Source organism: Callorhinus ursinus, unplaced genomic scaffold, assembly GCF_003265705.2.
Source record: "Callorhinus ursinus isolate GAN/ISIS: 27379988/994484 unplaced genomic scaffold, GSC_fseal_2.0 scaffold16, whole genome shotgun sequence".
In the NCBI taxonomy this organism is placed as follows: Eukaryota; Metazoa; Chordata; class Mammalia; order Carnivora; family Otariidae; genus Callorhinus; species Callorhinus ursinus.
In genome coordinates, this window is record NW_027397078.1 from 12,799,842 (window position 1) to 12,815,295 (window position 15,454).

Here is a 15,454-nt window from a genome sequence, read left to right on the forward strand (position 1 = left end):
AATTCTATGTGCAGTATTCCCCTAGCACTGGAGTTCTGCCGTTCTCCGTGATCAGTAAACTTGGTCTTGGCTGGCTGTTCTTGCTGATCTTCTGGGGGAGGGGTCTGTTGCCGTGGTTCCCAAATGTCTTTGCCGGAGGTGGAATTGCCCTGCTCTTGCTGGTCCGGGCTGAGTAATCTGCTCGGGTTTGCTGTCAGGATCTTTTGTTCCCTGCAAGCTTTCATTCGGTACAGCTTTGGAGGATGAGAGTGAAAATGGCGGCCTCCCAATCTCCGCCCCGGAGGAGCCGAGAACTCGGGGCCCTGCTCCTCAGTGCGCCCCCAGAGAAAAGCAGTCAATCACTCCCATCTCCCCGGTCTCTGGCCACACTCCGTGCTCACCCAGCCTGTGTGACCGAGCATTTCTATCTCTGGCACCCGACTCCGTGTGGAGTCTCCAAACCCAGCAGATCCCTGCAGTGCGCTCCCACGGGAGGAAGGAGAGTCTCCCCAGATCTGCCGCTTGTTAGGTCCCTGCTGGAGGAGCAGTGGCCCGCCTGTGCTGCGGATCACAGTTTATGGCCACCCCAAGCTGAGAGCCCGCACCTTGGCTCCGTCTCTGCAGCCAGCTTCCCTGCTCCGATCCCTGGGAGCTCTGCCGCACTCAGGCACCCCTGGTCTTTCTGTGACCCCGAGGGTCCTGAGACCACACTGTCCCAGAGAGTGTTCCACCCCCTGCTTAGCCACTGGAGCGACGTCCCCCAGCGGAGCTGACTTCTAAAATTTCCGATTTTGTGTGCCACTGCTCTGTCACTTGCCGGTAGCGGCTGACGGAGGTTCCCCCTCCCCCGCCATCTATCCTCCCAAATATTGCCTCGGATTCACTTCTCTGCACATCCTACCTTCCAGAAAGTGGTCCCTTTTCTGTTCAGAGAGTTGCTGCTCTTCTTTTCTTTGATCTCCTGTTGAGTTCGTAGGTGTTCAGAATGGTTTGATCCCTATCCAGCTGAATTCCTGAGACCAGACGAAATCCAGGTCTCCTACTCCTCTGTCATCTTGCTCCACCCCCCAATAATAACGCTTTTTCACTGATGTTCTTTAAAAGATAAATACTGAGAAACAATAAAATCATAGAACATGGAGTTCACCAGCTCACAAAGTACTAATAGTAGAGACTTATCTTAAAGAGTGAGCCATGTCTTCAAAATGAAAAGACAATCACTACTTTGCACAGTAAGGAATAAACTCAGGAAACACAGAGGGTGAGAAAACAAAATGTATTCAACAATATTTGGCTAAATCCACGGATAATTACTCCATGATGAACCATTAAAATAAAAAATCATGAAGTTGTTACATAGATCCACCAATAACCCTAGTGTCACTGCCAGAGAAAGAAAACAAAGCTGCACATACCATGAATCTGCTGAGTATGGCTTTTTAATGTCCTCTTAAGTATGCATATAAATTTGTAAACATTTGATCTCTGACTCTAAAACTATAAAATATTTGTCACATAAAACCCTTTTAAAAATTTTTTTTAAAATCATCTTTGGTTGCTAAATCTATTTTCTGCATAAGTGTTTTTCCTCATGAAAATACATTGTTATTTTCATGAATATTTATATACTGTGCTTGTAGGTAATAAGGGCTTTATGACACCTTACAGGCACTTGCTACTGTGAATATAAAACATAGTATCAATTTTGCTAATGGTAGAAAAAATAATATCATTCAAGTCGAAGAATGAGAAACAAAGTCAACACTAAGAAAATGTGTTTCACTGATAACATTTTGCTTCAGTTTGTAAGGTAATAGTAATTAACATTTCATGGTACTCAATTATAATTTACAAATTGTGGTATTCAGTACAATACATGCACAATACAATACATGCACATGCAAAATATTAATATAATACTAAAAGCTAAAGTGGATTACTTTTCCTAAAATGAATGGGTCTAGATCTGAGGCTTAATTTTATTTATTTTATTAAGTAAAATAATTCTAAATATTCATTTAAAATTAAAGCCACATATACTTATAACTTATAGAGAGCTTTCATATGTAATGAAACTGTACAGTTTGGTGATATTTTACAATAAAGAGAGGATATGATCAAAACTTTGAAGGATTTGGATTGCACAACAGTTAAGAGAGATTTTGGAAAATAATAAAAATAAAATTCTCTCAATTACATACCACTGCTCTAAAAAAACAGAGAGTCTAAAGGACCATACAGCCCATAATCACTAGCCATGAGAGACCCTATCCTTAGCATTGGAGTCAGACCACAAACGAGTCAATATTGTACAATCCCACAGGCATCAGAAACTTAATCATTTAAAAACCAAAGCATGGAAAGTTGAAATGAGCAACATTCGGTGAGGAACAATTATCAGTTTTATTTGTTTAACCCCAGGAAGAAATCAGTACAGTGACAAACTGCCTTTGTCTTAATAATTCCCACTGCTCAGTCAAGTAGCCCCAGAGAGTATCCTCACTTAGCAACAAACAGGTTTGGAATTAAGACCCGTTTTCTGTATCTGAAAAGCAGTCTCAAAAAAAAATGCCCTCCCCACGTGGAGCTAGTCCTCATGTCAGCTCAGCAGAAATGGAAGCCTTGCCAGCCCAGATGCTGACCATCCAACAGGACAATGAAGGTATAAGTGATTTTAATACCTACTGTATACCATCAGTGAAGAGTGTGCATGAACACACACACAGAAAGACACACACACCTTTATGGAAACTCTTAGGTCACAGTAAAAATCTCTAGAAATAATCCAGTCTGGAGAAAAGCATTTACTCTTTCAACAAAAAGTAAGAGCTTTCTAGAGACCATCATGTAAATTCAAAGTTGAATACGATAGAGAAAAAGAACAAATATTTACTGAGCACCAATGATGAGTCAAGTACCATCCTACAACCTTAAGTACGTACATAATTAACCATAGTTCATTTTATTAACCACAGTTTATAAATGAGAAATATCAAGTTCAATGTCCTAAAAGATACTTGCCCCAGATCACACAGCTAGTAAGGCACTGTGCCCTGATTCTATCTCTGGATGGCTCACTCTGAGGACTAAGTCACTCCCATAACACTATCCTGCCTTCAGTCCTCAGGGAGATCACTAGTCACCTGGGAGTCAGCTGTTAATCAGAATCATAAGGAAACAGACTCATCTTTCCTGAATTATTATCTATCAGTCTTTTACAGTTATCCTATTTAAGGGCCTTCAGTTTTGAGCTATTTCAAATGACAGACAGCTTTTTGAGGGGGAAGGGAAGGAGGACTGAATCAGAGACTCCATTACTTATACAAGGTATACATTTTAAATAATACCAACTTTCTTCCAAAAGTATAAGTTAATTCATACGACAGAAAGTATTTACCTGGAGCTCTGCCACGGTTAATGATATTAATCCCTTTACAATATACTTTACTATCAGCAACCAATGTGCCAAAATTAACTTCTGACTCAATTTCCAACTGACAGGATGGAATCAACCTAGGGGAAGAGAAGACAACATAATTAAACAATTATACCCTCATACTTAAATCCACAGGGGGACGTATAGAAACACTTTTATTAATTCCTTGTAAGACATTCATCTTTCCTTACAAGTCTATTATGGCATATGTCAGTAAAAGGAACTGTGAAATAAAGACATAAAAACAAGATGAGATACATTTTTAACAAAGAAATCAGACTTTATGCATCCAAGAACATGGTATACCCTCTGAAGTACTCACCTCGACAGGCTACCCACATATCTCAGTATTTTTGCTGCTCCAAGCATTTTTGGAATCTCCACCTAAGCCTATAATACATTCCTTAGCCCCTCCACCAAAAGGGTGGAATTGATCTTAACAAAGTAGTTTGGATGACCCAAATCTGATGAAATAAAAGAAGGTGCTATGCTATAAAATGCCATTTGGAAACTAAAACAAGGTCTAAGCACAAAAAGATACAAATGATTTTTCATGTGTGTCTCTAACTTAAAGGGCTCATTGTGGCACATCTATATCATATGTTTCATACACATTTTTAAAAATCCATTATAATCCTATATGCATGTTTCACGAGGATACATATATTTTATATATGGATAATTTCTAATTTATAAACATCATCAGGTATATTATCCTGTTTGATACCTAAAATTTCATGAAAGGGAAATAAATATTATTATGGCTACATTACAGATGAAAATCCAAAGACTTCAAAAGCCTCAATGACTTACCTGAGAAATTATTTGGATATAATACTGGTGAACTTAGCCTTTAATCTATTCTGTTAGATTTTGAATGCATTACACTTACAAACCTAACAATGATAACAGCACCAATAATAAACAGAGTAATAACTGAACTTTATTAAGTCCTTAGGTTATGTACGAGACACATGAATTAAGTAATTCACTCCACACAGGATACAACCTCCAAAATATAAATACATACACACACACACATAAATAAAAATACCTGAACAAAACATTCACAAGTACCGCTTTATGCACTGGTGGTGTGGGCCTTCCTTCCGTATGTTTATATGTGAATGTTTGTGTATTATCAAGTATGTAGAGACATTCCAGAGATCAGTCAGGACTGTCCTGTATAGGCTGCTTCTTTAAGCCATACCCATATTCTTCTCATAAAGACATTGTAATTTTGTAATAGGAAAAGGAAAGATCAATGACCATAGTGTACATCATTGCATTAATAAAGAGTTTACAGGATCTAAAAGAGGAAATCGTTACACAAACAATATAAGATATGAAGCCAAACATTTTTTCAAACTATTTCTCTAGCTGGATGCAGAAAAGTGTCTTAAGAATAATTTCTTAAGAGTCAACACACAACACACACACACACACACACACACACACACGTATGTGTACGTGCATATATACATAGGAGTAAGGGCTTGCTAATACAGTAATATTATAACAGTTTTTCTGGCTTTCCTATTGGTTTCTCTTCCATCTGATAAAAAAGTCTTTCCAATAACATTTTTCTTTTTATGTTAACAGAGAATTTACGTTAAGAGACAAGAGAAGGGGGTACCTGAGTGACTCAGTGGGTTAAGCCTTTACCTTCAGCTCAGGTTATGATCCCAGGGTCCTGGGATTGAGTCCCATGTCGGGCTCCCTGCTCAGCGGGGAGTCTGCTTCGCCCTCTGCCCCTCCCCCAATTCTTGTCCCCTCCCCTCCATGTGCTCTCTCTCTCTCAAATAAATAAAATCTAAAAAAAGAGAGAGAGAGAGAGACAAGAGAAGGGTGGTTACCAGGGGCTGGAGGTGGGAAAATTGGTGAAATGTTTGTCAAAAGAAACAAACTTGCACTTAGAAGATGAATTGGTTCTGAGGATCTAATGCCCAGCTTTGTGATTATAGTTAACGACACTGCATTATGTATTTGAAAGTTGCTAAGAGATGAGATCTTAAATGTTCTCACTACAAAATGAAATAATTGTGTGATGGAGGTGTTAGCTAACACCACACTAGTTATCACATTGCAACATATAAATGTATCAACAGTGTGTACAGCTTAAACTTATACAGTGTTATATGTCAATTGTATCTCAATAATAAAAAAGGAAAAATAATTAAGTATCAAACTTGGTAATTTATATATGGAGTTAAAATAAATCTTTTAATATAATTCATAAGAGGGGGAGCCTGGGTGGCTCAGTCGTTAAGCATCTGCCTTTGGCTCAGGTCATGATCCCAGGGTCCTGGGTTCGAGCCCCGCATTGGGCTCCCTGCTCAGTAGGGATCCTGCTTCTCCCTCTGCCTGTTGTTCCCCCTGCTTGTGCTCTCTCTCTCTGTCAAATAAATAAATAAAATCTTTAAAGTATATATATAATTCATAAGAAATTTTAAAAAGAGGGGCGCCTGGGTGGCTCAGATGGTTAAGCATCTGCCTTCGGCTCAGGTCATAATCCCAGGGTCCTGGGATCGAGCCCCACATCAGGCTCCCTGCTCAGCTGGGGGCCTGCTTCTCCCCCTCCCTCTGCTTCTCCCCCTGCTCGTGTTCTCTCTCTCTCTCTCTCTCTCTCTGTATCTCTGTGTCTCGAATGAATAAATAAAAAAAAATCTTTAAAAAAATAAATTAAATAAAATTTAAAAACGTATAGATTTATGATTATAGTAAATCTATTTATATACATATTTGTATATGTATACATACTGGCTACACTTATTCACATGTACATATATACATATGCGTGAATTACATAGAAATTTACAACATAGTTTATTGTTGGCGATCAGCAAAGATCTTCTAAGTATAAAAATGTAATAAATTAGGATATGATGCTATGGTAAGAAATAGAATGGAAGTACAAATCTGAGGGGGAAAAAAAGAAAGAGGTAAATTTTTCAACTGTTTAACAAATTACTATGGTATTTCCACTTTACTGGATACATTTGAAAAAGGCATGTAATTATCTTATAGTAACATTTATTATGTACAAGCAATTACATCTTTGCAACTATTCAAACTCATAATGAAAAACTTTAGACATTTTTAAATGTACAAGAGAGACATAGTTTTTATGGATACATGAAAAAAAATGCTCAGAATCACTTTACATCATTTCTGCTAAAGTACAGATAATACAAACTTCTGGTTTCTAGACAAGATTTCATAAATATATTTTCCCATGTTCATCCCCATTTAATGTAACTATAAACTCTAGACAAGAGGCAAGCAAAGAATGTTCATAGCAGCCTTATTTGTAATAGCCAAAAACTGGAATTAGCCTGATATCCTTCAACAGGTCAACGGTGAAACAAACCGTGGTATATACATACGATGGAATACTTCTCAACAATAAAAAGGAGCAAACTATTGATATAAACAAAAACTTGGTTGAATCTCCAGAGAATTTTGCTGAGTGAAAAAAAGTCAACCTCAAAAAGCTGTATAACATATTTCATATGGCAAAATTTTACAAATGGAAGACAGAATAGTGGTTTCCACAGTTTGGGGATAGTAGGTGTGAAGCAGAAGGGAGGTAGGTGTGGTTATAAAAAAGTAATAGGAGAGATCCTTGTGGTATTGGAACAGCTGAATGAATATCTTGACTGGTGGTGGATACAAAATCCTACACAGGTAATAGAATTGTACAGAACTTAAAAACTTAACACACACACACACAGATACACACACACACACACACACACAATCTTCATTCAACCCTTTCCATCATACTTTAAGAGGGCGGTGTCCTTATGTCGCAACTGTGATAAGAAGCTGACTTCTGATGAGAGAGAGCATACATTATAGAGACAAAACAAAATTCCTATTTTCAAAGGCAGAAGCATCTTCAACTCTTCTCTCCATATATGGTACAAACAAGCAAATCTAAGTGCAATTCATAGTTATGGCAATGTGCAGAATGGACATTGATTAAGGGATGCCTGGGACGCCTGGGTGGTTCAGTTGGTTAAGCATCTGCCTTTGGCTCAGGTCATGATCCGAGAGTCCTGGGATCGAGCCCCGTGTTTGGCTCCTTGATCAGCAGAGAGTCTGCTTCTCCCTCTCCCTTTGCCCCTCCCCCCCATGCTCTCTTTCTCTCTCTCTCGCTCTCACATAAATAAAATGTTTTAAAAAATGTAAATTAAGTATTTGTAATAGGCTACCATGTATAAATTGTTTGATTCCTTTACAGAAGGTGATGTGCTTAATCAGAACTTTCAACAACATGGGGAACCAAATAACTGCAGGTCTAAATTTAGCTCATAAAAATAAAAAATACAAGGGAAATTATAAAAAGGAATGTCAAATATCAATATTCAAATATTAATTCTGCTGGTGGTGGACAAATACACACAAAAGAATAATATCTATGGAATGACACCTTGCTAAGGAAAATAAGGATCTATATGTGCATGTATACGAATAAAAAACACTCTAAACTGTTCACACTAGCCTTAACAGGTAGTTTTATAATGAACAAAAATACACTTTTTTCAGTATAAAATGAAAATGGCAATTTCCTGGTCAAATAAATAACCTGTATCAAAGTTAATCTCCAAATCAGTTAGAGTTGACCCTTGGACAACACAAGTTTGAACTCAGTGAGTGCACCTCCATGCAGATTTTTTTATAATACAGTACTGTAAATGTATTGTCTCTTCCTTATGATTTTCTTAATATTTATTTTCTCTAGCTTACTTTATTGTAAAATTATAGTATGTGAGACATACAATATACAAAATATGTGTTAATCGACTATTTATGTTATCAATCAGGCTTCCAGTTACCAGTAGGCTATTAGTAGGAAGAGTCAAAAGTTATGCATGGATTTTCAACTACACAAGGGCTGGCAGCTCTAACCTCTACATTGTTCAAGGGTCAACTGTACTTAGTTCTGTGTTCTATTCATTATATCAGTCCACATTTTTCAACCAATCTCAAAAGAGCACAATTTAGATTCTTTTTTGAAGTCAAACATCTTCATTATTTAAAATCCAGTGAAATAATTATGATAATAATGAAATTAAAATATGGATACAGGTTCACAATCCATTTAAGAATACATCATAAAAACAGAGAGTAGGATGGTGGTTACCAGAGCCCAAGGAGTGGGGAAACTGGAGAGATGTTGGTTAAGGATACAAATAGGGAACTAGTAGATAAATAAGCCCTGGAGAGCTAATGCACAGCATAGTGATCACAGTCAACAACACTGTATTATAAACTTCAAAGTTACTAAGAGATTAGATCTTAATTGCTCCCGCCACAAAAAAGAAATGGTGATTATATAATGTGATAGGGATATTAGCTCATCTTAGGGTGGTAATCATATTGCAATATATAGGGTGCCTGGGTGGCTTAGTTGGTTAAGCGTCTGCCCTCAGCTCAGATCATGATCCTGGAATCCTAGGATCAAGTCCCGCATCGGGCTCCCCGCTGAGTGGGGAGTCTGCTTCTCCCTCTGCCCCTCCCCTCTCTTGTGCTTTCTCTCTCTCTAATAAATAAATATTTTTTAAAATCTGCATATTATAATATATAAATGTATCACATCAACACGCTGTCTAACTTAAACTTGTGCAATGTTATGTGTCAACTGTATTTCAATAAAACAAAGAAGAGGAGAAGGAGCAGCCATTGAAGTAGTACCAGGAAAGTCACGAGACTAAAGTGGCACAAGAAGGCAATAATGGTTAATAGTGTCAAATGCTGCTGAGAAATGGAGTAAGATAAAGGCAGGAATTACCAATAGATTGGCAACATGCAAGAGCTCTTTCACTGGGAAGCTCAGGAAGACAGCCCGTCTGGAGTTTTGAAGTGAGAGTGGAATGTGAGACTGTAAAGACAGCGATACAGGCTTCTTTACTAAGTCTTGCTGTCAAAAGGTGCAAAAAACCACGGTAGAAATAAAATAGGATGTGAGTCAAGGAAAAAACAGAATACATGCAATTGTTTAATGTTTTTATTTTAATTAAAAATACCAGAAAACTTGGGGTGTCTGGGTGGCTTGGTCAGTTAAGCATCCGACTCTTGATTTCAGCTCAGGTCATGATCTCAGGGTCCTGGGATCAAGCCCCATAGCGGGCTCCGTGCTCAGCAGGGAGTCTGCTGAAGATCTCTCTCTCCATCTCCCTATGCCCCTCCCCATCCCCCCCACTCTCTCTCTCTCTCTCTCTCAAATAAATCTTTAAATAAATAAATAAAATCTTTTAAAAAATTTAAATTTAAAAAAAGAACCAGAAAACTAGCCTTCCATTTGTTTTAAACACCACAGGTTGCTAAAAATTTGTCCTTTAAGGTCTGCTGTAAGGAAACTATAGATACAATAAACCCTATTATCCAGAGAAAATACGAAATATTACTTTGACCCTTATTTTTATTCGAAGAGTGCTGAAGACGTCAGCATGAAATATGGAGAATACATACCCAACTAGCGGGATCTCTATTGTTTTATTTCCTATTGAAATAAGTAGCTGGTCAAAAGTGTCTTCATCTTTGTCAGGATGGTATTCCACCATAGCCGTCATCTGAAGTCCAGAAGCAAGTGCTTTCTCCAGATTGGTCAAAATCAGTTTGAACTTTAGTGGGAGAAAAAAAAAAAAAAACAAATGATACATGGTGACTCCTAATAAGGCAATAATGTGAGCAAAGGAAGTTAGAAGTATACATTATTTCAAGAGCTATATCAATACATAGACAATATCCCTTCCCTAAAGACAAAGACTTAATTACCATATGTATATGTATCAGATTCTAGATCTTTCAGATATGCTTTTAATAGTACACGGACTGAAACTGACAATGCAGTCAGTTGAGAAACATGTAAATGCTCATAGCCTCCTTGAGAAGTATGAGATACTTAAATAGAGAAAAAAGGGAGAGCAATCAAATAAAAATGTTACTGAATCATCTATACATATGCATAATACAGCCATACATGCATATGTACATATGTATGTATACACATGGACATATAGCATTTTATATAGTTTCTGCATGGGGACTTAGAATTCATAACTTGGAGGAAATATAAAAAATGAATAGAATAAAGAGGGAAAAAACACTTTCATTCTTGTAAACCATTTGCTAGACTCCAGGAAAAATATGAAGGGAGAAAGAGAAGAACTACTATGTGTTGGGCACTCACAAGATGTCAAGCACTCTACACCTCTTACTTCTAGAGTCCGATAAGGCCAATGTTAAGGCTCCCAGAGTATACATGAGGAAACTGGGACTTGTAGAGGTTAATTAATGTCTAACGTCACTGTGACAGTGAGGATTCAAATTAACTATCTGATTCTAAAATATAAGCTCTTTCCCCACAACTGGAATGAGTCCCTCTCCTGAATATATAATCTCTTTAAGGAAGCAGACTATATACCCCTAGAAGGTTAAATAATACAAGGCAGGGACTAATTAAGTGTCTTATGAGTCTTGGAGACATAAGTATCATGGAAATCCATGAGAAAGCCTGATTATTATGGGCCAGAAAGGAGTGTACTTGGCCTAGGCTTAGGGAATGGTCCTAAAAGGTGAACAAGCAAGTAAGGTGCTCCCTGTGGGGGCAGGAATATCTCAGACACAAGCAGAGAAAAGAATAAGCAAAAGAGTCTCCCAGCAGGCAATTGATAAGCTAGCCTTGCTGGGCAGTGAGCTTCAGTATGTAATGAAGGAGGTCTGTTGAAATTAATTATTCAGGGCTTTTCATGCCAGGCTGAGTCTAAGCAGTACTTTCCAGTAATGAAGGACATAGAGCAGAAGAGTGATTCGTTGATACAAATGGTCTGAAAGCTTCACACTTCCAGTAAACTTCTGATAGCTTAAAACTATCACAGTCCAACTCTCAATCCCCCTGCAATTACAGAACAGTCAGAAAACAAGTGGTTATTCCCTGCATAAATCTGTGGGTGTTAGAAATACACATATCAGGTGGGACTATCTCCCTTTAAAGAAGCTGTATCTGCAAGAAGAAAAACCAGGATGGGGTGCCTGGGTGGGTCAGTTGGTTAAGCATCTGCCTTCGGCTCAGGTCATGATCCCAGTGTCCTGGGATGCAGCCCCGCATCAGGCTCCCTGCTCAGTGTGGAGCTTGCTTCTCCCTCTCCCTCTGCCCCTCCCCCGGCTCATGCACACTGTCTCTCAAATAAATAATCTTTAAAAAAAAAAAAAAAAGAAGAAGAAGAAGAAGAAAAAACAGGGCTTCAGCAGCATGGGCTTTTGGTCAAATTAGAAGTTGCTGAGCCCTCTGAGCAGTATGCAAAGGTGTGTAAGACATCATCCCTACCTAGGAGCTGATGGACGGACAACTGAGATAAAACTAACATTTACTAGCAGTCATCGGGACTCAAGTCCAAACTATAATAAATGTCTGTTAATGCAACTGGTATCCAGTAGGGAAGAAATAATTTGGAGATAATATGATAAGACTTAGAGAACAAAAGGGAACTCACTTTGACCCTCAAAGATGGGGAGGGTTTGGAAAAGGGTGATACTTGCAGGCGGTGGGAATGAAAACATGGGTTGAAAGAAAAGGGACTCTAGGGGCACCTGGGTGGCTCCGTCAGTTAAGCGTCTGCCTTCCGCTCAGGTCATGATCTCAGGGCCCTGAGATCGAGTCCCACATCCATCAGGCTCTCTGCTCAGCGGGGAGTCTGCTTCTCCCTCTCCCTCTGTGCTCTCTCGCTCTCGCTCTCACTCTAGCTCTCTCTCAAATAAATAAATAAAATCTTTAAGAAAAAGAAAAGGGAGTCTGAGCCATGGGGGTAAAGGGGGCAATTACAAGTAAGACTGGCTTGACTGATCCAGCAGCCACCAAGTTACTAAAGATGAGGACTGTGTCTTCTTTATATTCTACCAGCAACCCACAGTAGATGGTACGTAGCACTGCATATGGGTCATACTAGGTAGTCAACACAGACAATGCAGCCTCTTTTTTTTTTTTTTTTTTTTTTTTTTTTTTTTGACAGAAAGAGACACAGCAAGAGAGGGAACACAAGCAGGGGGAGTGGAGGAGGGAGAAGCAGGCTTCCCGCTGAGCAGGGAGCCCAATGCAGGCTCAATCCCAGGACCCTGGGATCACGCCTGGGATCATGACTGAAGCTGAAGGCAGACGCTTAATGACTGAACCACCCAGGAGCCCCACAAGGCAGCCTCTTGAGCCAGGGTGGAAAACAAGTACTACTGTCTGTTAGGAGCATCATTTTGTAAATAATTATAAACAGTGGTGATGACAATGCTCTTTATAGAGTACTTTGTTTTTATTTATTTTCTCTACAAGATAACTAATACATTTTTTGCTAATCTATCTCTTTCCTAATTCCCTTTATGTCTATGAAGGACCAAGAGTGCATATCATGGTCTTGCAACAAAGAGAAGTTCATGATGATATTGGGCTCATGACTTTGGCCTCTAATTTGTAAGCTTACCTGGCCATTCTCTTGTCAGTGTCAAGACTTGTGATCTACATAGTTTTCCTTTATAATTCTTGATACAAACCAAAACAAATTATATCATTTTTCTCCTGACTGCACAAAAGCCACCCATACGAGTTTCTCCTGGGCATCCATAAAATAGTGTTTGCTCCCATCTGGGCTTTTCAGACATACTTTCAATTGTTCAATAAATACGTAGTGAGGTAGTGAAATAATCAACTTTTTCCTTAATTTTACAGTATTTGGAGTAATCAGGTCATTTTTGATTTAGAGGTTTTTTTTTAAAGATTTTATTTATTTATTTGAGAGAGAAAGAATGAGAGATAGAGAGCACGAGAGGGAAGAGAGTCAGAGGGAGAAGCAGATTCCCTGCTGAGCAGGGAGCCCGATGTGGGACTCGATCCCGAGACTCCAGGATCATGACATGAGCCGAAGGCAGTCGCTTAACCAACTGAGCCACCCAGGCGCCCTGATTTAAAGAGTTAATAGCCTCTTGTGATGTACTACTTTATTACAAAATACATATTACTATTGTTAAAACATGCAAATATAAAAATGAACAAAGCATGATTCCATTTATATGAAACTCAAGAAAGAGCAAAACTAATCTGTGGTGTTAGAAACCAGTACAGTGGTTACCTCCATGGGGTGATTACTCCAGGTTACTGAAGGGAACCTTCTAGAGTGGTGGAAATATTCTACGATTTGACCCAAACGGTGGCTACATGGGTGTATAAATATATAATAATTCATCAAATTTTACTTTCTAGATTTGTTCACTTTAGTGTAGGTAAATAGTACATCAATTTTTTTAAGTGTAAAAAGTATAACATGAAAGGCCTTTTTCTTATTGTCCTAATCACTACGGTACATTTTTCAAACAAATATATGTAATTTTAACAAAAAAAATTACAGATACTTTTCTATTTCTGTACCTATAAGTTCAGCTGCATTCAATACTATTTATCATTAGGAATGTCCCACAAAAAAAATCAGGTTATTTATCACTTACATATCAAAAATTCTTATCACCTTTCTTATATCAAAAGTCTTCCTGATAACAGGTGATCATAGTAAACATCCACTCACACACATGATCTAAAATAACAGTGAGGCTGAGATACAATTTTGTCAACTTTTAAGTCAGAAGATTGGGACAGCCTCTCGAAACATTAATTTTGCATAGTAGGTGCTCAACAAATGTCTGTTAGAATATGAACTTCGAAAAAAAAAAAAGAATATGAACTTCGTTGATGTAATTCTACAGTATATAAGCATAAATTCTAGGCTGTTAGGCGACAGACAAGGAATCCCCTTTCCCTTCTTTCCAAACGCAGAATGATGAAGTTGGGAGGTTCTAGATCTACTTTTCCCCATCCCGTCTCTCAAAGACAAGCAAAAAGTAAAAACACAAAACAAAACAAAAAGGCTAGCACACGTAAACACTGAGAGACCTAAACCGCCGCTCCCCAGGAAATCAATCCTGCTCCCATCCCCGCAGGTGCCCGGCGTCTACTCTCCCGGACAAAGCAGGCGCCCAGGTGGGGAGGCGCTCTCAGAGCCCTGACGCTCCTGAGGTCCTGCTCCAGCACCCCCCGAGTGTGTTACCTGTGGCTTGAGGGGTTCCTGAAACCGGATTTTCTGATTGCAACGGCCGAGATTGTGTACAGTAACTGGGAGGCGGTACACCCTCCCGGCCAGCGTGTCCAGGAACTTCACCTCCGAAGGGGTCACCCGCAGCTGCACGTCCTTCTTTGGGGTCTCCACCTCCCGGGGGACCAGGGAGCCCCTCTCTGTCTCCATGGCGGCCCTCTAGGTGGCCTGCAAACGGTGGCTGACTTGACTTACAAAGGGCCAGCGTGGACGCCGTCGCTAGGCAACCGACGGACGCCGCGCGCTCGCCTCAAGCTCCACCCCCATTGGTTCAGCCCAAACTTTGTGAGCTGGCTTTCCCGAACAGAGAATGCAGGCTTCTGGGGAAAGAACAGAGGGATCACAGGTGTCACCAGAGAAGCTGGAAAACGTTCTACGACAGCCCAAATCCCGGAGGCATCTCACTTCGTCATGGCCTGGCAGGATTTTAAGATGGCATGGGGGAGTAGGCATTTTCCTGGACCTCTCTTAAGGCAAAGCTTAAAGAGCAGGGGAAGGGATGTGCCCACGGAGTCTATTAAAGCAACAAATTGTAACAGTAACAGGGGAATTCAATGGAAGCAGGGTCAGGGCCCCCTGGGTGTCCTGCTCATTGGCCTTTAGGCTATCATTACTAAAACTGTAATAGCAATCCTCTGGGTCTTTTGTTAAAAGGCAGATTGTCTTTCAGTAGATCTGGGGCAGGGCCTAATTTTTGTAACAAGGTCCCAGGTGGTTTCAAGGCTGCAGGTCCAGGGACCACACACTGAGTACAGAAGCTTTAGAAGTTTTGTTAACTACTCTAGGTGTTAAGTTTCTTCATTTATGAAACCGAGGTGCTGCTCAGAAGACTGAGGTCAAACCTCTTCATCTCTAGCTGGATGAGCACCTTTTCAACAAGCCCAGATTCACACTGCCCAATCCC

The 15,454-nt window shown here is 39.5% G+C and overlaps 1 protein-coding gene across 1 annotated transcript in view; it reads right to left on the reverse strand.

Annotated features, from left to right (window-relative positions):
- CFAP47 (cilia and flagella associated protein 47) overlaps positions 1–14,720 on the reverse strand; it is a 514,691-nt gene extending 499,971 nt beyond the window's left edge. Inside the window, exons 1-3 of the mRNA XM_073901936.1 lie at positions 14,506–14,720; positions 9,893–10,044; positions 3,377–3,492 (exon numbers count right to left, since the gene is read on the reverse strand). Coding sequence (XP_073758037.1) covers positions 3,377–3,492; positions 9,893–10,044; positions 14,506–14,700 — 463 coding nt within the window. The 5' untranslated portion in view covers positions 14,701–14,720. The remainder of the gene's footprint in view (positions 1–3,376; positions 3,493–9,892; positions 10,045–14,505) is intronic.
- Between the last annotated feature and the right edge of the window lie 734 nt (positions 14,721–15,454).